The following is a 27,303-nucleotide window of genomic DNA, read 5'->3' as shown; positions in this document are numbered from 1 at the left end:
ATGAGAGCACTCAGATGGAATCTGATGTGATGCCACTGAGAAAATATTTAAGCACACTTTCCCAGAGCATGCTGCAAACACCGACATGTCCCCCCCAGAACCAGGCCGCTCTGCTCACAGGGATGAAGTCATCAGGAACACAGAGAACACTGTGGGGCTGTGAGGGCAGCACCCTGGGACAGTGTCCTGGGCTTTATTCCAGCCATTGAGTGACTTAGGAGATGCCAGAACTGGTTAAACTGCCTGCTGGAACTGGAGAATCCTCCCAGGAAGGTGTCACACTCCCCCAGAACACCTGTCTTCAAAGTCAACCGCTCGGGGAGGTCACATTGCCATTTGTTATCCTGCTACAGAGTTAGCAGCTGTCAGATGCCACCCAGGCTGGGTACCCATGAGACAATGACCCCTGCAGGCCAAGGCAGCACTGCTACCACCTCCTCCTCAGATGGGACAGAGGACACCTTCCCCACAAACCTGGCCTGGCACATTTCTTCTCAGTGATGGGGCTTTGACTGATGCTGGAGTTGCCTCTACTGTCAGCGCCTGTACATGCTGGCTATCTACAGAGCTGGCATCATGAGGGCTATCAAGATGCTGAGCAGCATCTCTGAGAGGAGCAAAGGCTGAGAGCCCTGAGGCTGTTGAGCCTGGGGAAGACCAGCCTGAGAGGGAAACTGCTCAATGCTCAGCAAGAGCTAAAGGGTGGGGGGCAAGAGGATGGGGCCAGACTCTTGCAGTGGTGCTCACAGATGTGACAAGAGGCATCAGGCACAAACTGGAACCCAGGAGTTCCCACCTGAACCTGAAAATTCCTAGTTTGTGACTTCTGCTTTTGGGGTTTCAGCCTCATGAAAAATCAACCCCCCCCCCAAGCCTGTGCATCCTCAGAACAACCACTTACTGCAGCATGTTCCCAAACCCCATCAGTAAAGGCACCTTCAGTGATGCCTCAGAGCGTGTGAAATGTTCTCTGTTCCACCTGCTGTAGGTCAGATCTCTCCTGTGTGGCTCCTCACCTTTCTTCCCTCCCTAAGTGAAAGAGCTCCCAAACCCCACTTTGCATCAGTTCCTGAGCTTTGCCTGCATTTCAGAGCTGTGCTCCTTCACCTGCAGGGAAGGTGGCTGCTCAAAGGTATGGAAAGCAAAGTTTAGGGTTACCTTCACTAGCTGAGAAACCATCTGAAGCTCTTCAGCACTTCCACAACAGCTACTCATCATTACTTTATCACAACTCATCAGCCTGCACGTGAGGCAGGGACCTGATGGTGATCTGCTCCTGACAGCCAAGAGCTGAGGCTGATCTACACAGCACAGGCTTTTGGTCATCAAGAAACTACTTCAGAGCACACAGCTGTCACTTGATTTTACAGTCCTCCACCACCCAGCCACCACAAAACACACTGACTGGAGCAGGAGCAGACAGCTCTGGAGTTCCACCTTGCACTTGGAGCAGGTGTCCTGGCAAAGGGACATCAGATTGGAGACTGACACTCCCATCAACCCACTGGTGAGCTCTCCTCAGATGACTCCAGCCCCAGGCCCACACACTTCTGGTGGCAGCAGCAAACCACAGGTAATGAACAGGCTTTGTCTGCAGATGCCACATGCCTGCTTCCAGTCATGTGATGTTTTTCTGACAGCCTTTAGACAAAAAGGCAGGTTGGGTTTTTTTTCTCCCTCCCTCCACACCCCACCTCAGTTCTGCCTTCTCCTACCCTGCAAAGAGAGACCAAAGCAGACACTGCTTCTGGAAGCACCACTTGCATCACATCAAGTCAACAAGTTCTTAGGAAACAACAGGACAAAGGGCTTGGGAAATGGAAGTCTGAGGTAGTAACAAACCCTGCTCAGCCCATTCTTCATGAAGCAGCTTCTAGAAGGTATTCTTTAATTAAATCCATTGTGTCTACACAGATATGCAGTGGGGTGATCAGAGAAGAGATTGTCACCAAATTTAAAGCCACCAGAGCAGTTACCTGAGAGGTACCACAGCTAACAGGGAAATGGTTTTATGAGGCCATTTCCAGTCAGAGCTTTGGATTGCAGGGAATGGTTTAGAGCAAACATGAGGTCAGCTCTTGCTAGCCAAAGCCAGCAGCTTCCCTGTGAAGACCAGTGCAGCAACATGGTGGGAAGCAAACCATCATGGAGCTCTGGGGTGCAGCAAGAGCTGTGTCTTTGCCCAGCCTGGGCAGTCATAGAATCACAGAATGGTTTGGGTTGGAAGGGACCTTAGAGATCATCCAGTTCCAACCCCCTGCCATGGGCAGGGACATCTCCCAGGTGGATCCCAGGTGGTTGCTCAAGGCCTCATTCTGCCTGGCTGTGAACACCTCCAGGGAGGGGGCATGCACAACCTCCCTGGGCAACCTGTTCCAATGTCTCACCACCCTCACTGTAAATACCTCCTCCTCCTCCTCCCAGCAGGTGAAGTGTAAATGCAAGCCCAAAGGTGAATGGTTCAAGAGAGATTTAGTCACAGCTCCGTGGTCTTGATTAGCACCTCAAAGATCCTGTGCTGAAACCCAGTTAAGAACTATACTATGAGGATCCAGGTGTAGCCTTTTGCTGAGGGGAACTCATCAAAACCCCAACAACTGCTGTGATCTGCAGTGCTCAGACACACAAATGTGCCCAGCAAACCATGCTCTCCTCCTCACTTTATGGTCAGAATGATCAGAAGCAGGTCTGCTTCCACAGCAGCAGCTCTCCACCTGTGCACCCTCCCTTAGAAGGCAGCTTGTACAAGCAAATTACAGCCCAGCAACACCCCATCCTGAGGAACAGACATCAGCAAGCCAGTGTCACTAAAAGCCACCACTGGTGTGGAGCAGAAGTGTAACACAAGGGGCCACATCTTCTGGAGCAGCAGCAGCCTTTCCATTTCATCAGTAAGTTCATTAATTGCCCAGGGTTCTGAGCCAGACTTTTCTTTTGCTTGTTCCTGAGTTTCAAGCTGCCAGCCCAGCCCCAAACTGCTGGCACTGCAGAATTAGCTGCATGCCCCCAGAAATCTGTTGGGTTTTTCCTCAGCTTTTCCCATTAATGACACCAGCTAAATACACACCTGAAAGACTAGCAGCTAAAAACTTGCATTAGGAGGGACAAAACCAGGGTGCCTAGTGGAAGGTGTCCCTGCCCATGGCAGGGGGTTGGAACTGGATGATCTTCAAGGTCCCTTCCAACCCAAACCATTCTATGAACCTATGAACTTTAATCAGGGTGGGTTCCCCCCCACCATTTCCCACTTCCTTAACACCATATATATCTTTAGGGAAACATTTTCAGCCTGCAGACATGCAAACCTTCCCCAAGACATCACCAAACAGCTGGATGGAGGATGGCAGACAAGCAACGAGAGGGGATGGGCTGCCATGCAGAACCAGAGGTGAGCATGCACATCCAGGGGTTAGGTTGGCACAGGATTCCTGAGGCTGGGTTAGCAGGGAAAAGCAGGAGCTTGTTGAATCTGTGTAGAAGGCACAAAAACTGGCTTAGAATTGCTAAATCCAGCTCTCTGTGCACGCCACACCTCCAGGGAGGGGGGGACAAAAGCGGCTGTCAAAAGCAGGGCACTTCTGTGCCTGGTAATTGCTTTAGTGATGGCAAAAGGAACAGATCTGGGGGCTTAGACAAAACCATTGCTGAAAGGGTCTGGGTTTGCCTAGCAGAAGCTGTACACCGGACTGCAATCAGGTATTGAATCCTCTCCCTGAGAGCTGCTGGGACCTTGCTTTCAAACACAGCAAGACCAAGCTGCCAAGACCGCCTAAAGCTTAGCTCTCCTCTGCCAGGGATTTGCCCCGAGTCACCAAGCTTTACACAAATTCAACAGCGTGGGTTTCATCACAATGGGATGGAGATAAGGCCCAAGCTCACCTTGGACGTCTTCTTCTCCACCATCACCATCCTCTTCCTCATTGTAAGCCAGCTCAGCCTGTTTGTCTGCCTCGTACTCACCCACGTTCCCATCATCCCCATTATAATCTGCCAGCTTAGAGCCCTGCTGCGGGTCCACAGGGGACTCATTCTCATCAAAGAACCGGCCTGTGAAGTAGGCAAAGGATTAAGTCAGAAGCAGAGAGGAAAGAAAACAGGAAGGTTCTCACCAAAGGCAGGCTGCAGGTTAAGACAGTCTCAGTGTTTGCAGAGCTTCAGCTGGAGGAGGAAAGGTGGAGAGGGAAGAAGGCTTGGCCGGGGCGGGGGGAGAACCACACGGCTTATGGACACCGCCAGATCCTTCAGTGCTTGGATCTTGGGCAGTCTGCTGGTTCTGAGCTTCACTCCTTGGAGCAAGGACAGAGCCAGAGCAAGCATCCCCCCACACTGCCCCAGCTCTGCTGACCCACCAACACTAGCAAATGTTTTCATGACATGCTAGAGAGCTCATGGTGGAAGGGTCTGTACCTAGGCTTCTTCTGGAAGCTCCCAAGAGATGGGTCTGTACCCAGGCTTCCCTCAGTGGAAGGGTCTGTACCTAGCCTTCTGGAAGCTCCCAAGAGAAGGGTCTGTACCCAGGCTTCTGGAAGCTCCCACGAGAAGGGTCTGTACCTAGGCTTCTTCTGGAAGCTCCCAAGAGAAGGGTCTGTACCTAGGCTTCTTCTGGAAGCTCCCAAGAGAAGGGTCTGTACCTAGGCTTCTTCTGGAAGCTCCCAAGAGAAGGGTCTGTACCTAGGCTTCTTCTGGAAGCTCCCAAGAGAAGGGTCCGTACCTAGGCTGCTCTCAGTGGAAGGGTCTGTACCTAGGCTTCTTCTGGAAGCTCCCAGGAGAAGGGTCTGTACCCAGGCTTCCCTCAGTGGAAGGGTCTGTACCCAGGCTTCTGGAAGCTCCCAAGAGAAGGGTCTGTACCTAGGCTGCCCTCAGTGGAAGGGTCTGTACCTAGGCTCCTGGAAGCTCCCAAGAGAAGGGTCTGTACCCAGGCTTCCCTCAGTGCAAGGGTCTGTACCTAGGCTTCCCCTAGTGGAAGGGTCTGTACCTAGGCTTCTTCTGGAAGCTCCTAAGAGGAGAGTCTGTACCTAGGCTTCTCCCAGTGCAAGGGTCTGTACCTAGGCTGCCCTCAGTGCAAGGGTCTGTACCCAGGCTTCCCCTAGTGGAAGGGTCTGTACCAAGGCTGCTCTCAGTGGAAGGGTCTGTACCTAGGCTTCTTCTGGAAGCTCCTAAGAGGAGAGTCTGTACCTAGGCTTCTCCCAGTGCAAGGGTCTGTACCTAGGCTGCCCTCAGTGCAAGGGTCTGTACCTAGGCTTCTTCTGGAGGAGGCTTGGCATTTTCCTGCCCCAACAGAGCAATACATTGCTGACCTGACCCACGGTGCTGTCTGCAGAGGGTGCTCTGTGCTGAAAACCCAGCAAAAGTCTGCCCTGCATCTCCACACTGATCTGTTTAACTACCTCATTCCCCTGGCTTCACACTCTGGTCCTTTAGCACTTTCCAAAGTGTTCTGAACCTACCATTTTTGTCTCCCAAGGAATTAAAAACAGTTCCAGACACTGAAACAATGCAGAGGAAAAATGAGAATTAGCTGGAAGGAGGAGATGACAAACAGTGAAGCAAGCACACAATGAGGGATGAAGGTGTGATGTTGGCTTCAGAGCTGGTGTGTAATGGGACACAGGGAGATCTGCACTGAGTCTGGAGGGCTCATGTGCAAGTGGAAAAATGTGATTAGAAAGGGGTAAGGACTGGACATGAGCTGAGGAAAATCTCTGCCAAGGCAGGTGGTGATCTGCAGTGGAAGCAATTAACTGGTGGGTATGGTTCCAATCTTGGGGGAGGTTGGGGTTACAACAGGCAGAGGGGGAAGTGAAATGGTTTGTGAAAACAGTGAAAAGGATCCTAAGTGGCAGCACATGAACACCAGACCAGCAACCAGAGCTGATCAAAGAGTCACATCCAGTGCAGCCCAAAGGGACAGAAACAGAAGCTTTGGTTCTTTTCAGTCAATAAGCAAGAAAAGGCTGGGATCAGAAGTTGAATGTGCTCTCCATTCTCTCTTCACCTCTAAGTGAGGAACCCTTGCTGTTATTTGTGGGTCTGGACACTGCCACGGCACACACACAGAGAACTCTGCAATTCCCACCTGAAATATCAAACAGGCTGTGGAAAGACAACAGAACCCTCTGAACCTACAGGAAAACCAAACCTCTGGATGTGCAGAAGTCAACAAGTGACAGATGAGTACCCCACAGAATGAAGAAGGTTCAAATAATAACCAGAGATCCTAGAAGCACAGCAAGGAGCTGCAGCTGATTCCAGCAGCCCCGAGTACTGGACAGCTCTGGGGAGCTCAGATCCAAACACAACTTCAGAGGCAGCTGCTCCTTCACTAGGGATGCTTCATCCTGCTTGAGGAGTTTGGTATTTCAGCCCAAGCTGCTGCAAACCAAGGCAGGAGAAGCTGAGCTCACAACCCCCTACCTCTAGCACTCATTTTAGGCTGGGCAGGCTTGACAGCAGCTCCACTGCAGAGTCAGGAGTACAAAAGCTTGAGGCAGGAGATGACTTCTCACACAACCCCAGGAGAAGATCCATACTCTAACACAAGGGACATAAAAGACTCCTGGGGACCCTTTGGACAAACATCAGAACAAGAGTTACAGGTGGCTGGACCCAGCAATGCACCAACTGCTTTCTGAAGCAGGCAGCTAGGATCTGGGATCTTGATGGCATGGTGGATCTCCAATCACTCCAAACCTGACTGGTTCCCTTTGCAGGGACTGGCTGCCTGAGGCACAGTGGAGTAACTTGTCCTGAAGCACAAGAGGTCAGTGACAGCCCCATGAGGTTGTCACTGCTGCTAAAATCTGCAGGCAGCATCCTCTGGAACGAGTTCTGTATTGACACAAGGTGTGACTCAAGGCTGGATCCCTACAAACAGGACTCAGAGCAGCTGTTCATAGGCTCATTGCTAAGGACAACCTGGAACAGCAGCTTCACTGGAGCTCTGCTGCACCCAGCATTCCCCCAGGTGCCTCCTAAGAGCACAAATCCTGACCTTGCTGCAGTCACCTCCAGCTTCTGCTGCTTCTGAAACCAAACACCCACAGAGTGCCCATCTCTCTACCTGCTACCAAAGCTGCTTTGAAATCTGTTCAATAAAATAAAACCCCAAAGCATCTTTTCATAGATTCACAGCACTGCTTTGGCTGGAAAAGACCTTTGAGGTCATTGAATCCCACCATTCTGTAACTCTACCAAGGCTGGTGCTGAACCATGTCCCTCAGCACCACATCTCTGTGGCTTTTAAACACCTCCAGGGGCAGGGATTCAACCATCTCCCCAGGCAGCCTGCTCCAGTCTTTGAGAAACCCCTCAGGGAAGAAGTTTATTCTAATATCCAACCTAAACCTCCCCTGGTGCACCTTGAGGCCATTTCCTCTTGGCCACTTGCTCATTCCTTGGGAGAAGAGACCAACCTCCAACTGGCTCCAACCTCCTTTCAGAGAGTTGTGGAGAGCCAGAAGGTCTCCCCTCAGCTTCCTCTCCTCCAGGCTGAACAACCCCAGGTCCCTCAGCTGCTCCCACCAGCCCTGTTCTCCAGATCCCTCACCAGCTTCACTGCCTTTCTCTGGACCTTCTCTAATCCCTTGGATGTCATTCTTGGAGTGAGTGACCCAAAGGTGAACCCAGGATTTGAGGTGTGGCCTCCCCAGTACCATCCCTGCCCTGATCCTGCTGGGCACATTTTTCCTGTGTATGTGACAGGGTCTCTCCCTCATTGCAGTGTGCACTGACACTGATTCCAGACATGAAGCAGCAAAGACTAACCTGTGATGTGTCTGACTTTCAGGTACCATTCACAGCCTACAACAGACATCCCATTCACTGCTCCTGCCCACACATCCAGACCCTTTCATCCATCACTGTGGAGACAGCCAACCCCCTGCAAGCCCAGGGACTGGCACAGGGAGCTGTGTCACTTCAGCTGCAGTCACTCAGACAAGAGTGGGGTCTTCAAGAGGCTCCTTCAATCAGTTAACGAGAGTCTGGCACATCTCAGGGTACAGGAAGTGGAAGCAAAGCTTGCACAGCCTGCAGGTCCATTTTAAACACACCTACAGCAGAAAGATCCACCAGGGGCACTGAGATAACTGAAGCCTCCCCTAAAGATCTGTTTCTTAAAATCCCCAACAGCAGAGCACTGAACTGAGGTCCATTCCCTGCCTCTTCAACCGTGGTCTTCTCAGAGCTTTTTCCCCCTCCTCATACAAACCCTGCCCTCTTTTCTTTCCTCTCCCCTGAACTCCTTCCAGCTTGGCACCATCTCTCTTTGATGTTTAAATCCAGGGATGGCCTCAGAAGCACCAGTTAAACCAGATCCTTATCAGACATTCCTGCTAACACATCCCAGAAGTAAAACCTCGCTTCCAACACCTGCTCATGACCCCTATCCACTGCTGGCCACATCAGCTCTGACTGAGCTGCTCACTTGCCATTTGTCACTTGCTCTGCACATCTAATTCTTCATCCTTTAGTCACTGCCTGCTTTCATGGTTACAAACATCTCCATTGCTGAACCCCTCATACATCATTTGTTAGCAGGCATCCAAGTCTCTGCACCACACCTCTGCACCTCCTCCAGGGATGGGGACTCCACCACTGCCCTGGGCAGCCTGGGCCAGGCCTTGACCAAGCCTCAAGGTGAAGACATTTTTCCTCATGTCCAACCTAAACCTCCCTTAGGGAACCTTGAGGCCATTGCTTCTTGTCCTGTCATTTCTTCCTTGGGAGGAGAGATCCAAGACCCACCTGGCTCCAGCTTCCTTTCAGGGAGCTGTAAGGAGTTTTGACTTGAATTAAGTGTGTAGTAATCTCCAAAAGGATTTAAATTACTATAGAGGAAATGGGGGTTTTGTGTTTGCTTTTTTTTCCCCCCTCTCTCTAAGGTGTATCTACTACCCATAGCATGTCACACTTCTCCTCAGGCTTGCTTTCCAGAAGGCCACCCACTGCAATGGTTCCAGCTGCCCATCACAGAGACCACACGAAGGGACTGAAGGAGACGCCGTTGGCCAACTTACTTTGCTTCATCTTCTGCAGGTCACTCACTCTGCTCTTTGGGATTTTTATGTGCTCTGTCTCAATTCTGTGCTCCTTTGGGTTTTCCATGTTTTCTTCAAAGTTCAGGTGCTGCAGAGAATTTGGAGGGACCTGCTTGGCCACGTCAGTGTTGCCATCAGTGTCACTATGCAGACCTGTGGGGTGAGGAAGCACCTTTGGCTTTCACAGGCTTCCAAAAGAAGGCTAAAAGACAATTCATGCCATGACAGTACCAAATCAGCCCCAAGCTGCCACCTTCTCAGCTTATTTGCTGTGCCTGCTGAAGTGCTTGATGAAGCCCAAAGCAATAACATCACCTTTATGTAGTTTGTTATCCTCCTGCTCATTCTGCTTGGCAAATCTCCTAAGCATCATTTCTTGTTTCAAGAGCTATGACCTGAGGGGAAGGTTGCTGTAGGTCACAGGAGTTGGGCTAAAAATAATTACCAGAGTCACAGGACTACACAACTGAGGAACACAGAGAAGCCTGGAACCCTTGAAACTCACTTCAAACCTTCTCTTGATAAGCTCTCAGGCAAACTTTTCACTTGCCAGCTTTTGTTTTCTCATTAATTAAAGGGGGTGGGGGGGGGGAAGTGAAGGACAACCTCAGAGCAACAAAGAGAGTCTAATTACTTCAAAGTTTTGCCCTTTGGAAATAATCAGCTCTAGGGATGGATGCACAGGCTGTGTGCTCACTGGCTCTGGGATTCTGACCTGCTGAGGCATCCACTGCCACAGGGAAGAAGTGAAGGAACTTCAGCTGCCTTTTCCCACAAGAATCCCCAAAGGGCAGAACAAATCTCCAGCTGCTTGGTCACCTCTCAAACACAAGCCCAGGACATTACAGCCCATGGGTTTCAGCAGGGCAGTGCTTCACACACTGCTTGCAGTGCAGGTATGATCTAACCAGAGAATCCTTCAGGCTGGACATGACCTTTCAGATCACTGACCATTACCCCAGCACTGCCAGGTCACCACCAAGCCATGGCCCCCAGCACCACAGCTCCATGGCTTTGAAACCCCTCCAGGGATGGGACACTACCTCTGCTCTGGGCAGCCTGGACAAGAACTTGACAGTCCTCAAAGGGAAGAAATTGTTCCTTATGTCCAACCTAACCCTCCCCTGGGGCAACCTGAAACCATTTCCTGCTTGTTCCTTGGGAGAAAAGACCAACCCCCACCTGGCCCCAAGCTCCTTTCAGGGAGTTGTAGAGAGCCAGAAGGTCTCCCCTCAGCCTCCTTTTCTCCAGGCTGAACAACCCCAGGTCCCTCAGCTGCTCCTCACCAGCCCTGTTCTCCAGACCCTTCATCAGCTTTGTTGCCCTTCTCTGGACCTGCTCCAGCCCCTCAGTGTCCTTCTTGGAGTGAGGGGCCCAAAACTGACCCCAGGATTCAAAGTGTGGCCTCACCAGTGGCTAGTACAGGAGGATGATGCCTGCACTAGGTCCTCCTGGCCACACTGTGGTTGATCCAAGGCAGGATCATGGCATGTTCTCTCTGACATTACAGTGACTTGATTTGTGAGCACTACATTAATTGTATTTTCTGTGGATTTGTGTCCTTTCTAGCAGCAATTCTTCTCAATCCTTTCAGTGCAGTTCTCTCAAGTCCTAAATCTCCCCAGCATCACTCCCCAGTGAGCTGCTGACAGAAGCAGGAGGACACTGAGCAGTGACAGTCCTGCTCTTTAATGTCTGAGTACAACTGGCTACCAGGAGATCAACAACCAACTCCTGACACATGCTGCAGCCCTGTCTTGTTAGCACCCCTGAGGAAGAATCCTGCCTTTAATTACTCTCCTCTATTCAACTATTGTTGGAACTTCTAACTCAGATTTGGCTGAAGTTGGTTAAAAGGCTCAGAAATCACTAGGAAGAAGAAGAGAGCCCTCAAGCAACACCCTTAATGCCAGACTAAGAATCCACCCGGGTTATTGCTTTTGTTTCCGTAACCACTTCAGACCCACAAGATGGCTTCATGGCATCTCCTACAACATGCTGACCTGTCACCTGCTAATGAGACTGTACCTGGTGCCAGGTTTGGAGCATGGGGCTGTTCAGTTGGCAGGTTTATAACAGGCTGATGAGCCTCACTCTTAGGAGCTGAAATACGTGGCTTCTTTAGAGCTGTAACAGAACACAGGGGCAAAAGCATTACCAGGAAGCAGACACCACATGAGCAGGTCTTCCTCTAAAACTTTCTTCCCCCTCTGTTCTTTGTTTGTTTTTAAGCCACAGCTGAACATATGAAATAGAGTACTTTGAAGGGGGCAGTTGGCAGAAGCATTCAGTTTTGACAGGTCAAACCACTCAAGCCCAGGCAAAACGAGCAGCTTTCACACCCCGCTTGAATTCTGCTGCCAGAGGCAGGCTTTGAGCTTTCCATTCACTACAAAACATTCATCTTATTCCACCAGGGTACCACCACCAAGAACCCAAATGTGAAACTATTAAAAGTCTTTTCCTAACCAGTGGGAGTATCTTCAGCTTTAGCAGGATCATTATCTTCTATCTCAGGCATGCCAGCATCTCCTCCTGGTTTGATTTTCTCTGCAAGACAGGAAAAGGATATGCTGCCTTATTCACCTCAAGTCTGAAGAGTGAATTTCCCTCTTGTGGAAGGCTCCAAGACCAGAAGAAAAGTCCTTTCTCCAGAGAACATGTCCCATACTGATAACACAACCACAACACTGCTGAGGTCACTGCTGCTCTGGAGCAGCACTCCCAAGTCACTGCAGTCTTCAGGAAAGGATGGGAAGAGGCCACACTGCTGCGGGTAGCAGAGTGAGGAAAGCCTGCTGCAAGAAGCTGGCTGGAACACACACACTGAGCTGACACAAGAAGGTGCTGATTCAGCAGCAGAAAGTGGGAACAAAAAGAACTCCTCTGCCTTTGGGAGAGGCCTACAGGGAGGAAACACCCACAGCTGTTACTCGCCAAGAGCTTCCTGCACAGCCCCTTGACAAGCAAGGGTCCCCACTGTCCTGGCTGCCTTAACTAGCTAGAGACTTCTCACAGGAGTCACCTTCTCACCCCCAGTCACCTTCTCCATGCAGACTCCAGCTCTCCAACAAGCTCTGCCTTCCAGAAGCTCAGCCCAAGACCATCCCACAGGGAGCAGAGAGGCCATCCCCAGGTCACATGAGGAAGGAGAAGCCAAGTGAGCCAAGAAAAGTGAACACAAAAATATGCAGGGAGCTACTGTCATTAAAGGACCCTGAGAAGGACATCAGTCACTGGCTAGCAGCAGACTCTAACCTGGTACAATCACATGCTGCTTATCAAGTGATCTGAGCCAAAGAATTCACCATTCTACTGCAGAGAGACACAGAATTCTGTGTGACAGCAAAGGAAACACCACCACTGGCCCAAAATCTATCAGAAATGACCAAAACAGGGAAGTACCTTTGCCATTTACAGCATGGTCTGAAGGCTGCTCGTTCTTCACTGTGTTTTCATCTTCTGCCTCTTGAACAGTCTTAGATATTGCCTGGTCATCATTATTGGGACTGACTTCAGTGTCTTTGCTGGACTGACTTTTTTGTGTGGCCTGCTGGAACAAATTCATAAGGAATCAATATTAAGCAGATCCCTGAAAAAAATCACGACTCAAACTTGCTCACATTCAAGCTTACTCCCATCTGTGAGTGAGAGATCACCAAATCAGACAACTACAGGAGCCCCCTGTAAGTCAAACTGAATCCTGAGGGCAGGGACACAGCTGAACAGAAAATGCAAACCAGCAAGGCCCTGTGACATCAATATTGGTGTGGGCAGCTCTTAAGCAGAGGCCTTCAGCCTCAGGTCAGAGATTCTATTCTAGATTTTGAGAAAGTCCTGACTGAAATCTACTTCAATCTTCCTTTTTGTTTGAAGTGTTTGTAAACAGAGATGAAGCCAGGAAATGAGAAGCTCAGAAAAGGAGGTTAGTTCATCTGTCTGTGGGAAGGAGGCCCCTGTTCTACTGGCAGCTTGCACCATGTAATTACCCCCCTGGCACCACTCAAATACCGCTGTTACTCGCATCGCATTAGCACCTCGAAGCCGTGGCAGAGATCAGGTTCCTCTGTACAATAACATACATAATATGTTGTAAGAACCCAGATCCTACCCTGGAGAGCTGTAAAATAATGCCCATTTTACAAAGAAGCAGCTGAAATCCTCAGCAATGATATCACTGAGGATATCATTGGATAGCCTCGGTGCAGAGGAGGCTGCACCGAAGAACGAAGCCTGATCTTCAAGGCGCAGTGCACTGCCTGAGCCAAAGAGGCAGTGAACCCAGCAGGGCTGTGCAGGGTGATACTTCAAAGTTAGGGGTGAGAACACAGAATCACAGAGCATTTAGGTTGGAAAAGACCTCCAAGCTCATGGAGTTCAACCATTCCCCCAGCACTGCCAGCTCACCACCAAACCATGTCCCTCAGCACCACATCTCCACAGATTTGAAACCACTCCAGGGACGGGGACTCCACCACTGCTCTGAGCAGCCTGGGCCAGGCCTTGACAACTCTTCAAGGGAAAAGAAACTGTTCCTAACATCCAAGGCCTCCACAGATCTGAAATGTTGACTCCACACAATCAGCTCTTCTAATGCAACACAGAAACTTAGCTGCTCGTTACCTTTTGTTCCCGCAAAACTTGGTCCATTAATTTCTTGATGTTTTCTTCATGTTGCAGTCTCATCTCCTTGATCTGCTGCCCACACTGCAGACTTGATTAGAAACACATTGTTAGCTGTATTTCATTTGGTGCATCTGCTCTCTCAGAAATAAAATGGAGGGGGGGAGGGAGGGGAAATGAACTGGCACAAAAAGCTGAAGTTAAATCTCAACTAGAATAGTCCAAAACAGCCATGTGCTGGAATGAGTATGGAGTGGGAAGGGACTGGACAAAGAAAGACAGCAGAACTGGAGAAAAACAGGGACAGAGCAGAAAAACAGTGAAATAAACAGAATGGCCCTGGATGCCCCCTCCCTGGAGGTGTTCAAAGCCACATTGGATGAGGCCTTGAGCAACCTGGTCTAGTGGGAGGTGTGCCTGCCCATGGCAGAGAGGTTGGAACTAGATGATCTTTAAGGTCCCTGCCAAGCCAAACCATTCTATGAATGTTTCCTTCAAAAGAAGGAAAGCAACAGGAAAGCCAAGCTTGACAGTGAATCTGTCACCATTAAAAGAGCAAGGTCGGTCTCATGGCTGTTGACACACAAGATGCACAGCTACGACTCATCAAGACCTGAATGACAGCAAAGTGCCACAACTGCCCCAAGCAGCCACAGAGACATCGACCCACTCCTAAAGCACTCAGTCTCCCACAAGCACTCAACACCACACAGAGTATTTGTGTGTATGTGAAGGTTTCTAATGTTCATCCCTCCCATTCCACAGAACTTCAGATGTTCTCCTGCTTCTCTATCATAAGAGGCTGAAGCCAACTTAACATTTCAACCCTTTCAACTTCAGTTGAAAGAAAATAAAGCTACACTCTCGGACAGACAGCAGTCAGCAAGCTCAGGGGCCACCAGCACTGTGTGGGTTAGGTTCTTCACAGTGTTTGTTAACCAAGATTTACAGAATCACAGAGTAGTTTAGGTTGGAAGGGACTTTAAAGATCATCTAATTCCAACCCCCTTGCCACGGGCAGGGACACTTCCCACTAGACCAGGATGCTCAAGGGCTCACCCAGCCTGGCCTTGAACACCTCCAGGCACTGAGCTACAGAGTAGGGCTGGGAGCCCAAGTAGCCTCTAAGTCCTGTGACAGAGGAGGTGTCTTGGTACTTCACTTCGGGATTCTGAGAGGTAGTTCTGACCTTGTCACCCCAAAGTGACAACCCTTTTCCCAGGACCCTTCTAGAGTGACTATATTGATCATGGAAGCACAAGAAGGTATCTCCAGCAGCAGCAGTGCCTGATGAGGGTGAACAGCAGAGGAACCACAACCATTTCTTGGGGTCACAGAATCCCAGAATGGTTTGGGTTGGAAGGGACCTAAAAGATCATCTAATTCCAACCCCCTTGCCACAGGCAGGGACATTTCCCACTAGATCAGGATGCTCAAGGGCTCACCCAAAATGGCCTTGAACACCTCCAGGGAGGAGGCATCCACAACCTCCCTGGGCAACCTGTTCCAGTGTCTCACCACCCTCACTGTAAAGGATTTCTTCCTAATCTCCAATGTAAAAGTCAGCTCCTCAAGCTTCCATCCATTCCCACTCATTGTATCTCCATGTAATAAAAAAAAATAAGGCATGCAGACTTAAAATTACCCAACACAGTTCCAATAAATCAAGATTTTTTTTTCCCTCAGACAGCAGCTCACTTTGGGTGGAAGAGTAGAGCACCTCAAAAGAGTAGAACTTAGAATAGAATAAACCAGGTTGGAAGAGACCTTCAAGGTCATCGTGTCCGACCTATCACCCAACACCATCTAACCAACTAACCCATGGCACCAAGCACCCTATCAAGTCTCTTCCTAAACACCTCCAGTGATGGTGACTCCACCACCTCCCCAGGCAGCCAATTCCAATGGGCAATCACTCTCTCTGTGTAGAATTTCTTCCTAACCTCCAGCCTAAACCTCCCCTGGCACAGCTTGAGACTGTGTCCTCTTGTTCTGGTGCTGGTTGCCTGGGAGAAGAGACCAACCCCCACCTGGCTACAACCTCCCTTCAGGTAGTTGTAGAGAGCAAGAAGGTCTCCCCTGAGCCTCCTCTTCTCCAGGCTAAGCAACCCCAGCTCCCTCAGTCTCTCCTCACAGGGCTTCTGTTCCAAGCCCCTCACCAACTTTGTTGCCCTCCTCTGGACACCTTCCAGCAACTCAACCTCCTTCCTAAACTGAGGGGCCCAGAACTGGACACAGGACTCGAGGTGTGGCCTAACCAGCGCATTATACAGGGGCAGAATGACCTCCCTGCTCCTGCTGGCCACACTGTTCCTGATGCAGGCCAGGATGCCACTGGCCGCCTTGGCAGCCTGGGCACACTGCAGGCTCATGTTCAGCCTACCATCAACCAGTACCCCCAGGTCCCTCTCTGCCTGGCTGCTCTTCAGCCACTCTGACCCCAGCCTGTAGCACTGCCTGGGGTTGTTGTGGCCAATGTGCAGAACCCAGCACTTGGATGTGTTCAATCTCCTGCCCTTGGACTCTGCCCATCTGTCCAGCCTGTTGAGGTCCCTCTGCAGAGCCTCTCTACCCTCCAGCAGATCAACTCCTGCCCCCAGCTTGGTGTCCTCTGCAAATTTACTGATGATGGACTCAATGCCCTCATCCAGATCATCAATTAAGATGTTAAAGAGCACAGGGCCCAGCACTGATCCCTGGGGGACACCACTAGTGCCTGGCCTCCAGCTGGCTGTGGCACCATTCACCACCACTCTCTGGGCTCAGCCCTGCAGCCAGTTCCTGACCCAACGCAGTCCAGGCCATGGGCTGACAGCTTGGCCACACTCCAACAACTGGTGAGTCAAAGTGAGCACTGCTCAAGTTTGAGGACTGGGCAGAAAGAGGATTAATTTGCCCTTGTTAGTAACTACAGCTGTCCAGCACACCTCACCCCACGGTGCCCACCACTCCTGAGGGCACACACCTGTCATACTCCAGCCTCTTGGCGAGGTAAGTGTTGTTCTTCTTGTACTCGTGAAGCTGATCCTCCTGGCGGATGAACTCCTGCCGCAGCTCCGCCAGTTGCTCTAGAGGGAAGAGCAAACAAAAGGATTTCATTAATACAGAAAGAAAAGGGGGGGGGGGGGGGGGGGAAATAATGCCCCCCAGCCTGTACAGCTTGCCAGACAGGTTCCATGTTTGCTCAAGGTTTATGCTCTGTCTTCAAATGGAAAGGTTCTTAACCTCACTGGGAGAGAAAGTAAAGAGAAGCCCAGGCAGGGAGGTGTGCCAGCGTCACTGCAGGACAGCACAATTCTTCTGACACCGTGGCAAAACCCCTGGCCTGGCTTGGGGCTTGCTGCACTCTGAGCTGGTCCTGCCTCAGGCAAAGGAAAACCTTCCTGTGAAGCTGTTTTTGCTGAAGGAGCTGGGTGCAGACGGTGGGAGGATGGGGAAATCCAACGTGTGCCCCAAGGGGATGTGACTACAGAGCCAGGCAGAAACACCAACTGTGGCTGCTGGCATCTTCACTGCCCCAGGCCTCTCTGAAGCCCACACAGTGAGACACAAGTTTGTATGCATCAGCCTTAGAAGGTGTTTTCTGGACCTTTTCTAACTCAGCACATCCCAGCACTGCTGATCCAAACTACACTAAGCTGTGCAGTTGGTCATGAAAGTGATTCTAATCTCTTGGAAGTGAGCAGTGCCAGAGCAGATGTTCTTCCTGCAGACACTCAACAAGAGCCAGACCACGTAAAACACAACAAAATGTCACCCCTGGGACGTTCCAGCAGCACTTGATCTTTCATTGTAGGTCTGCTCTGCAGGGCCTGGCAGTTAAAAACCACCCCAACTTTCCCTGCCCGCCCCATCACCAGCACCCACAGCCCTCTTACCCTTCAGACGATGGATGTCTGCCATCTGATAAGAGATGTTGTTCTGCAGCTTCACCTGGGAGGAAGGAATGGTTAGATTGAAATGCAGACAGGCAGCAGGGAACAGAAGGGCTGGAGCACAGGACTCAGGGCTGTTTGTCTGCCTCATAAATCACTGGTTGCATTGGGCTGGAAGGGACCCTCTCAAAGGGCATCCTGCCCAACCCCCCCCCGCACAGTCAGCAGGGACACTTTCATCTAGAGTCAGTTGCTCAGGGCCACAGCAAGTTTGACCTTCAATTTCTCCAGGAATGGAGTCTCTACCACATCTCTGGGCAACCTGTGCCAGTTTATCACCACCCTCATTGTGAAGAAATTCCTCCTCGTGTCCAGCCTAAATCTCCCCAGCCTCAAACCACTGCCCCTCATCCTGTCCCCACAGGCCCTTCCGAACAATCCCTCCCCAGCCTTCCTGGAGGGTCCTTCAGGCACTGGAAGGATGCTTTAAGGTCTCCCTGGAGCCTTCTCTTCTCCAGGCTGAACAGCCTCAACTCTCCCAGCCTGTCCCCACAGGAGAGGTGTTCCAGCCCTCTGATCACCTTTGTGCCTTCCTCTGGACCCACCCCAGCACTGTGTGTGTCTGCTGTGTCCAGAGCTGGACACAGCACTCAGGTGAGGTCTCACCAGAGCAGAGGGGCAGGATCACCTCTCCCATCTGCTGGCTATGCTCCTTTTGATGCAGCCCAGCCCAGGCTGCCATTGACCTTCTGGCCTTCAAGTGCTCATTGTTGTCTCACATCCAGCTCCTCATCCACCAGCACCCCCAAGTCCTTTTCTGCTGGGCTGCTCTCAATCTCCTCATCCCCCAGCCTGGATTGATATTGAGGATTGTCCTGACCCAGGTGCAGGATACAAAGGATGTGCAAGCTGGAGCCCAGGAGGTTCTGCCTAAACATAAGGAAAAACTTTTTCACTGTGAGGATGACAGAGCCTTGGAGCAGGCTGCCCAGAGAGGTTGTGGAGTCTCCTTCTCTGGAGACATTCAAAACCCACCTGGATGTGTTCCTGTCTGACCTGCTCTGGCAGGAGGGATTGGACTCTGTGATCCTTTGAGGCCCCTCCCAACCCCAAACATTCTGTGGTTCTGTGTGAAAGGCCCAGCAGAATGACAAAGGACCAGCAGAAGGAGGGCCACAACCTTCTTGCAAACACACCCCAGGTATGTTCAGCTATCTGTTGAGTGATCTCACCAAGCTCAACGCTGGATTTAGGCTTGGCTGAGGAGGACCTAGAGCTATTTCCAGAACATCTATCAAAAAAAAAGGAGCTTGGCAGGACTAAAATAAACACCCTGCAGGAAGAGATGGTGAATTGCCAGTGTCAGAGCCTGAGTGTGTAAAAATAAACGAGCAGCACCACCAGCAGAACCCAGTTGTACCTTATGTGTATTTAAAGGCAATGTTTTCTGTGAGGCTGCCTAAAATTCCTAACACAGTTTATTTTTAACAGAGACTCTGACACCAAGCAAGACTCCCACAGCAGCTTTTCATTTGCTATTTTTAGTAAAAGGGGGGTAAAAAAAAAAATAGCAGTTAAAATAAATAAGGAATGCATGGGCACGAAGTCAGTGAGGAAAGATGCTTGGTCTTGCTCTTACAGGGAGAGAGGTGTAAACCCAAAAGTGAGCACAGAGGCACGTGGAGAACATCCTTCTGACAAGGGCTTGCAGTGGTAGGATGAGAGGTGATGCCTTTGAGCTGCAAGAAGGGAGGTTTAGACTGGAGGTTAGGAAGGAATTGTTTACAGTGAGGGTGGTGAGACACTGGAACAGGTTGCCCCGGGATGCCCCCTCCCTGGAGGTGTTCAAGGCCAAGCTGGATGACACCTTGAGCAACCTGGGCTCGTGGAAGGTGTCCCTGCCCATGGCAGAGGGTTGAAACTGGATGATCTTTAAGGTCCCTTCCAACCCAAATCATTCTGGGATTCTATGATCCCACTAAATGGTTGTGGTTTAGACTGGAGATTAGGAAGGAATTGTTTACAGTGAGGGTGGTGAGGTACTGGCACAGGTTGTCCAGGGAGGTTGTGGATGCCTCATCCCTGGAGGTGTTCAAGGCCAGGTTGGGTGAGCCCTTGAGCATCCTGGTCTAGTGGGAAATGTCCCTGCCCATGGCAGAGGGCTGGAACTAGATGATCTTTTTTAGGGTCCCTTCCAACCCAAACCATTCTGGGATTCTATGATCCCACAAAATAGTTGTGGTTCCTCTGCTCTTCACCCTCAACAGGCACTGCTGCTGGAGATACCTTCTTGTACTTCCATGATCAATATAAATAGTCACTCTAGAAGGGTTCTGGAAAAAGGGTTGTCACTTTGGGGTGACAAGGTCAGAACTACCTCTCAGAATCCCAAAGTGAAGTACCAGGACACCTCCTCTGTCACAGGGCTCAGAGGCTGCTTGGGCTCCCAGCCCTACTCTGTTGCTCAGTGCCTGAGGCAGTCACCCTTGTTTCCTGTCACAACAAACCAAACCCACATGCACCCTGGCTCTCAGACTTCCTCCACCCACCTGCACCTTCCCTTTCTGTGAATTATTTATGTTTTTAGTGCCCTTCCACCCAGTGTTTTGGTGTTAAGAGTCATAGAAGGGTGGGGGTTGGAAGGGACCTCTGGAGATCATGGAGTCCAACCCTACCTTGACAGCACAGGATCACCTAGGACAGGGAAACATCCAGGTGGGCTGGAACATCTCCAGAAGAGGCAACACCACCTCTCTGGGCAGCCTGCTCCAGGGCTCTGCCACCCCCAAAGGAAAGAAGTTCCTCCTCATGTTTAGATTGAGCTTTGTATGTCCAAGTTTACACCCTCTTGTCCCATCAGTGGGGACCACTGAGAGGAGTCTGGCCCCACCTTCCTGACACCTCATGCTTCACTTCAAAAGCACAAGTAACCTTGTATCACAGTATCACCAAGGCTGGAAGAGACCTCAAAGATCATCCAGTCCAACCTGTCACCACAGACCTCATGACTAAACCATGGCACCAAGTGCCACGTCCAGTCCCCTCTTGAACACCTCCAGGGATGGTGACTCCACCACCTCCCTGGGCAGCACATTCCAATGGCTAACAACTCTCTCAGGGAAGAACTTTCTCCTCACCTTGAGGCTAAACTTTCCCTGGTGCAGCTTGAGACTGTGTCCTCTTGTTCTGGTGCTGGTTGCCTGGGAGAAGAGACCAACCCCTTCCTGGCTACAACCTCCCTTCAGGTAGTTGTAGAGAGCAGTGAGGTCACCCCTGAACTTCCTCTTCTCCAGGCTAAACAATCCCAGCTCCCTCAGCCTCTCCTCACAGGGCTGTGCTCAAGACCTCTTCACAAGGAAACACTGAAGTATCCTCTGCAAGGCTTTCTACTCCAGCATGCTCAGTCTGACAGCTCTTAAGTGAAGGGACTGAAGCTTGAGGAGGGAAGATTGAGATTGGAGATTAGGAAGAAATTCATTAGAGTGAGGGTGGTGAGACACTGGAACAGGTTGCTCAGGGAGGTTGTAGGTGCCCTCTCCCTGAAGGTGTTCAAGGCCAGGCTGGATGAGGCCTTGAGCAACCTGGGCTAGTGGAAGGTGTCCCTGCCTGTGGCAGGGGGTTGGAACTGGGTGATCTTTAAAGATCCCAACCATTCTATGAAGCTGTGACACCAGGACAGGACACATGAGGATGATTTGCTGAGCATTAATGAAGCATCCTGCCTGATTTTGCAAAGCCATCTGCAACAGTGACCAATCTTTTTCCCTGTCTTCCAGTCCAATACTGTCCTCTCCAGAACCCAACACATCTACAAATGAAGAGCTGCTGGGAGGCAGGGAGTTTGGTTTTCCAACCTTCATCTATCAGAATTCATCCCACAGAAGCCTCCCCACTGGTTGGCTTCTACTCACCCCAGAAACCACTGGGCTTGCAGTGGGCTGGGGGAGCTCTGTGCTGTGTCCTCGAGTCCAGACCAATTTGTACTGCTCCTGTTTCTCCTTCCAAAGCTGCTGTCTGTTGGTGGAAGAAGATAGCACTGGCTCCACCACACAATCTTTCACTTTGGGGATGTTGACTTTCAGGGAGAAGTGACAGAATTTACATCCCCAAGAGCTCAGCTGACAGCTCAGCTGTCCCTCATCTAAAGGAGAGACAGGGAACAAGCTTTTCTATGATTCATGGGATCTGTTCCACCTACACACACAAAAATCACACTCCACAAACCATGGCCCAGGTCCAGTTCTCTGAGCTGTGTCCTCCTTGAGTCCAGACCAATTTGTTCTGCTCCTGTTTCTCCTTTCAGAGCAGTTGGGATGCAGAAGAGAAATTCTCTGTAGCCCAACGAGCTCTGCAGAGGGAAAGCTCATCCCAAAGCCAGCACCTCCTGGAGCCACCTCCACACCAGGCAACCTTCCAGTGCTGGACTGGAATGGTCTGTGGGGAACACCACAGCAAACAGGCTGGAGCTTATCTGTGTGCAGCAGGACAGGACACTGGTGGGATTGCTTCCTGATGAACTGGTGGTAAATGGGAAACACCCACCCACACCTCCCTGGGAGCTTTATCTCGCCAGAGCAAACTCTGAAGCGCCTGCCACAGCATGAGCAGGTGGCCCTGATCCTCTGGGCAGCCTCACCAGCCTGGGCACTCCCAGCCATGGCTGGGGCATGTGCTGGAGCAGCACAGGAAAGCTCTTTAGAAGTCTGTTTGCACAAGATCACGCCACAGGTCTGGGATCTTTCTATGCCTACCAGCTGCCTTCTCCACAACAGGTTCCACTGGCAGCTGCCAGGAAAGGACCTCAGGGTGCTGGCTGCCAGCTGCCAAAGGTGAGCCAGCGCGTGCCCAGGTGGCCAAGGTAGTCACCAGCATCCTGGTCTGGCTCAGCAATGGTGTGGCCAGCAGGATCCTGACAGGGATTGTCTCCCTGTACTGGGCACTGCTGAGAGCACACCTTGAATCCTGAGGTCAGTTTGGGGCACTCACTCCAAGGACATGGAGGGGCTGGAGTGGGTCCAGAGAAAGGCAACAGAGACCTAGAGAACAGGTCTGGTGAGGAGCAGCTGAGGGTGAGAAGCAGCCTGGAAGAAAGGAGGCTGAGGGGAGACCTTCAGGCTCTCTACAACTCCCTGGAAAGAGGCTGGAGCCGGGTGGGGGTTGGTTTCTTCTCCCAAGAAACAAGGGACAGGACAAGAGGAAATGGCCTCAAGCTGCACTAGGGGAGGTATAGATTGGGCATGAGCAACAAGTTAATAAATCTCCATGTGGCTGAGCTTAATCTCTTCATGAGGGGGTTGGACTAGATGACCTTTGGAGGTCCCTTCCAACCCATTCTATGATCCCACTTGTAATAAAGTTCTTCCCCTTGAGGACTGTCAAGGCCTGTCCCAGGCTTCCCAGGGCAATGGTGGAGTCCTCATCCCTGGAAGGGTTTCAGAGCTGTGGAGATGTGGTGCTGAGGGCCGTGGTTTGGTGGAGAGCTGGCAGTGCTGGGGGAATGGCTGAACTCTGAACTGACAGACATTTTCCATCCCAAACAATTCTGTGATTCTAGAATTCCACAGCCATCCCAATCAGTACAGCACTGCAGATGACACTGTGACCATCAGGAACACAAGGTAAGACTGGAAGATGCTCTCAACACCACTGCTGTAAAGCTACAGCACTGCACCCTGAGGAGCTCTCAGGGAGCTTTGGCAAAAGGAACATCCCCAGCTGCTCCCCAGGACATTTCACTCACCAGCTTCATCCCATGGAGCACCAGCCAAGGGAGAAGGCTGCATTACCCACCTGGCACTGCCAGTGACTGCTCTGGAAGGAGAAAGGCAGCTCCTGAGAGCTGCAATCAGAGAGAGCTATGAACCTCCGGACAGCTGCCACCTGGAAGCTCTCCACCACCAATTCCTGCCACTCAGTCATTTCATTGAGCTTACTGCAAAGGGATGTGCAAAGCTGTGAGGAAGTTTCCTCAAGGTATGGTATTTAAAAAAAGGCATGAAATCCTCAGGAAGCTTGTGCTAACCAAACACCAGGGCAGCCATCAGCCCTCTCTGCCTCCCAAGAGGAGCTCCAAGGGAGAGCTCTTTGCTTTGCTCTGAGCTCCAGCAGATCATAAGCTCCTCACAGGGTGGCAGAAGAGGAGAATTCTCAAGAACTCATGATTTTTCTGGTCTCTTTTTTTAAACCCAAGGTCACACTACTACATTTGCTAGGAGCAGACAATGTTCTGGTGCAGTGTGACTGGCTCATTACACACACAGGGGAGGGAGGAGAGAGATGGTTTGGGTTTGACTACAGCCACCACCGAGCCAGGAGGAAGCTGCCTGCAGAAATTCCAGTTGCCTCAGCACTGGGAAGTGTACATTTGATCTGTTTGTCCAGAAGGCAAAGATCTCTTAGGAGGACAAAGGAGCATAAAGCAGAGCTGACCTGTGGTGAAAACCAGAGCCTGCTGTCATCACTTGATACCCTGGGAAGCATCAGTGTTGGTGGCTTGCTACAGCCTCTGCATTTTGCAAATGGACCAAGATTCACAGAATGGTTTGGGTTGGAAGAGACCTTTAAAGATCATCCAGTTCCAACCCCCTGCCATGGGCAGGGACACCTCCCACTAGACAAGGTTGCTGAAGATCCCATCCAACCTGGTCTTGAACACCTCCAGGGAGGGGGTATCCACCCCTGGGCAACCTGTTCCAGTGTCTCACCACCCTCACTGGAAAGAATTTCTTCCTAATCTCCAGTCTAAATCTCCACTCCTCAAGTTTCATAGGTAACAATCTCAAGATCCTGGGGAAAAAAAAAGTCAGTTTGCTCAAAGAACTTCCTTGGTGGGGGACTTCTAACAAGGGCTTGTAGTGATAGGATGAGGGGTGATGACTTTGAGTTGGAAGAGGGGAGATCCCAAACAGCATGGGAAAGGGAATTCCAGCTCAGTGCCATGACTGCCCACCTCCTGGCTTTTCAGGCTACCTCCATCTTTGGCTGCTTGCTTCTATCAAATAGGACAATGACAACTAAACCTATCTGCCTGTAAGTGTTCAATTAAAACCCAACCAACCCCTAAAAGCCCAAGAGTTTAGAAACCCAACAATTTTCCTTGACAAGGAGAAGCATCTTTGTTAAAAACTGCTTTAACCTGAGCTCAGTTTCACTTAGTCAACCTTAACCACTTTGTTTTCTGTATAGAATACTTGCAAATTCAACTGCATTTTGCAGCCATCACAGTGTTCTGCCACTCTAATATTTTTCATCTGTGGTCTCAGCTGCCTTTATCTCCTGTGGAGAGCAGGAGCATCCACCATTACATCTCTCCTCAGGCTTTTTATTCCAATCTCAGGAAGAGACCTAAGAAATATCAGGATTCCAATCTAAGACCAACAACAATTGAAAGGAAGGTTGTTGAGCACCCAAATGGCTTAGCTTTAATGGGTCAGCAGGAAAGAATACACAACTCTAATGCAAACTAAATCAATTTGAAGGAGCCTGTAAGGAGAGATTCATTGAATGATTTGGGTTGGAAAGGACCTTGAAGGCCATCTAGTTCTAACCCCCCTGGCAGTCCAGATTTCCCTGTGACAATTAAATGTGTTTTCTTGAGCTGCTCATCAAATGTGTGACACAAAAGGGGCTGGAAAAAAAAACCACCACAAACTCAGGCAGTAATAACCCTGAGAGGGTAAGATTTCCATAAATCCTACCATGCCAAACAGCATTCAATTAGCAGAATTAGGAACTGCATGCAAATCAAGTGCACACCACCATTCCTGGCTGGGGAGAGAACTTGTCTGCTCAACTCCTCTGTCAAGCGCTGCCTGGGAGGGTGGTGAGAGCGGAACAAAGCTGAGGCAGTCACTCACTCCCCCTTCCACAACAAAAGAAATCCCCAGGCCACCTCCACATAAAAGGGCAAGCTGAATTTTCTATTAGCTTGTCCCTGAGCAGCTAATGAAAATGACACCTGCTGTCAGCTGCAAGAATTTTGGCTTCCCAAGCAGACGCTGACTGCATGAGAAGCAGAGCCCGATGTGCCAGGCATTTTGAGAGAGAGACAGGGAAAACTAGCTCGGGTTGCTGCACCTCAGCGTTCTGCACCTGCCTCATCCTCCCTCAGGCCAAGCAAATTCTACTTTCAGGGCTATGCAGGAGCTTTTGGATTGCTTACGAGGGATCAAATAATCTCAGCAGAGGAGCGAAGCTAATAGATTAAAACCACCAAATCAAATCAAACCAAACCAAACCAAACCCAGCCATCTGGCAGTGAGCTGCGAGCGTCTGCACTGCTAGCACACACACTGCCTGTGCTGGACGCTCAGCTGTTTTCCGGGGTGCGCGGAGAAATCCGAGCGCGCCGCAAGCAGAATCGCGGAGTCGTGCGGACCGGATGAGACCTCTCAGATCATGGAGTCTGATCATGGACTGCCAGGTCACCACCACATCTCCACGGCTTTGAAACCTTCCTAGGGAGGGAGACTCCACCACTGCCCTGGGCAGCCTGGACCAAGGCTTAAACGTTGTTTCAGCGGAGGATTTTTCCCCATTATCGAACCTAAACCTCCCCTGGCACATCTTGAGCCCTTTTCCTCCCATCTTGTCGCTTGTTCCTTGGGAGAAGAGATCGACTCCCACCTGGCTCCGGTATCCTCTCAGGGAGTTGTGGAAAGACAAGGATGTCCCAACAGCAACCAAACCCAACGCACCAGGTCCAGAAATCAGTGCCTCCGGCGGCTTATACCATGCCTAGGCTCCAGCGCTGCAGAGGCACCGGGCACCAGCAGGCGAGAGCGAGCCCTGCCCCACCCAGGCACAGCCACCCCGCGGAGTCCCGGGGGACCCTCACGCTGCCCCGGCCAGCCTCTGCTTTACCTTGCTGTCCTCGCACTTCTTCACCTGGCCGTCCCTGGCCTGCAGCTGGCTGCTGAGGTGGCTGTAGTCGGCCTCCTTCTGCTCCAGTTGTTTCTTGTGGGAGTCGACCTTGCCCATCAGGTCGGAGTTCCTCTTCTCCAGTCGCCCGCGGGCCACCTCGGTGCGCTTGGCCTGGCTCTGCAGCTCTGCCACCTCCTCCTGCAGCAGGGCCTGGCGGGACGAGGCGTTCCAGCAGTTGAAGGCGAGGATGGCGATCACCACCAGCAGCGCCACGAAGACAAGGGAAGGCAGACGGCCGCCCCTCCGGTTGGCCCCGAAGCCCACCATGGGGGAGGCCGCCGGGCGGGGGCTTCACCCGCTCACCGCCTCCGCCCGCACCTGAGAGAGGTAAAGCAGGGACGGGAGGCTGGGGGCGCAGAGAGACTGCTCAAGGAGCCGGGCGGCGGGTGGCGACGCTGCGCCAGGGGACCGGGAGCATCCCTGGCTACGGAGGGCCCTGAAGGCGACGTGACCGCAAGAGAGAAAAGAGCAACCGAGAGGAGAGCGGGCTGCCCGGGGCGGCCGAGGGGAGCGGGGAGTGGAAGCCTAGGCGGGGGCAGGGCCGCGGCCGCGCCGCCGTGGCCGCTCCCGCCCCGCGGGGAGGGACAGGGACAGGCCCCAACGCTACGCTGGCGCCGCCACCGCGGCGCGCCACCCCGCCCCCCTCGCCGGCCGGCAGCGGGCAGCCAGGGCCCCGCCTCTTCCGGCGCAAGCCCCGCCTCTTCCTGCATCCGTGGCCCGGCACTTGTCGCTCTCGCGAGAGCGCCGCCTGCCGCCGCGGGGGAGCCGCCATTTTGTGCGGGGGGCGCGGGGAGCGGCGGCGGGTGGGTTGGCGGTGGTGGGGCGGGCGGGGTTGTATCGCCGGT

General features: G+C 51.6%; 1 protein-coding gene across 4 annotated transcripts in view; it reads right to left on the bottom strand.

Annotated features, from left to right (window-relative positions):
- The window catches only part of GOLM2 (golgi membrane protein 2), a 28,775-nt gene extending 1,700 nt beyond the window's left edge, over positions 1 to 27,075 (bottom strand). Inside the window, exons 1-9 of one of the 4 annotated variants that reach the window (XM_068143631.1) lie at positions 26,399 to 27,074; positions 17,540 to 17,594; positions 16,627 to 16,729; positions 13,662 to 13,752; positions 12,444 to 12,591; positions 11,508 to 11,588; positions 11,067 to 11,165; positions 9,018 to 9,191; positions 3,880 to 4,047 (exon numbers count right to left, since the gene is read on the bottom strand). In XM_068143631.1, the coding sequence (XP_067999732.1) occupies positions 3,880 to 4,047; positions 9,018 to 9,191; positions 11,067 to 11,165; positions 11,508 to 11,588; positions 12,444 to 12,591; positions 13,662 to 13,752; positions 16,627 to 16,729; positions 17,540 to 17,594; positions 26,399 to 26,725 (1,246 nt within the window). In that variant the 5' untranslated portion in view covers positions 26,726 to 27,074. Of the gene's footprint in view, positions 1 to 3,879; positions 4,048 to 9,017; positions 9,192 to 11,066; positions 11,166 to 11,507; positions 11,589 to 12,443; positions 12,592 to 13,661; positions 13,753 to 16,626; positions 16,730 to 17,539; positions 17,595 to 26,398 lie in introns of all 4 variants that reach the window. The other 3 variants (XM_068143632.1, XM_068143635.1, XM_068143634.1) reach the window with 3 other exon arrangements.
- Positions 27,076 to 27,303: the final 228 nt, after the last annotated feature.

This window comes from Melanerpes formicivorus, unplaced genomic scaffold (genome assembly GCF_026170545.1).
Source record: "Melanerpes formicivorus ecotype bairdi unplaced genomic scaffold, bMelFor1.0.p_v2 SCAF_10, whole genome shotgun sequence".
NCBI lineage: Eukaryota > Metazoa > Chordata > Aves > Piciformes > Picidae > Melanerpes > Melanerpes formicivorus.
Note: the sequence above shows the minus strand (reverse complement) of the source record. Positions and strands in the feature narration are given on the sequence as shown.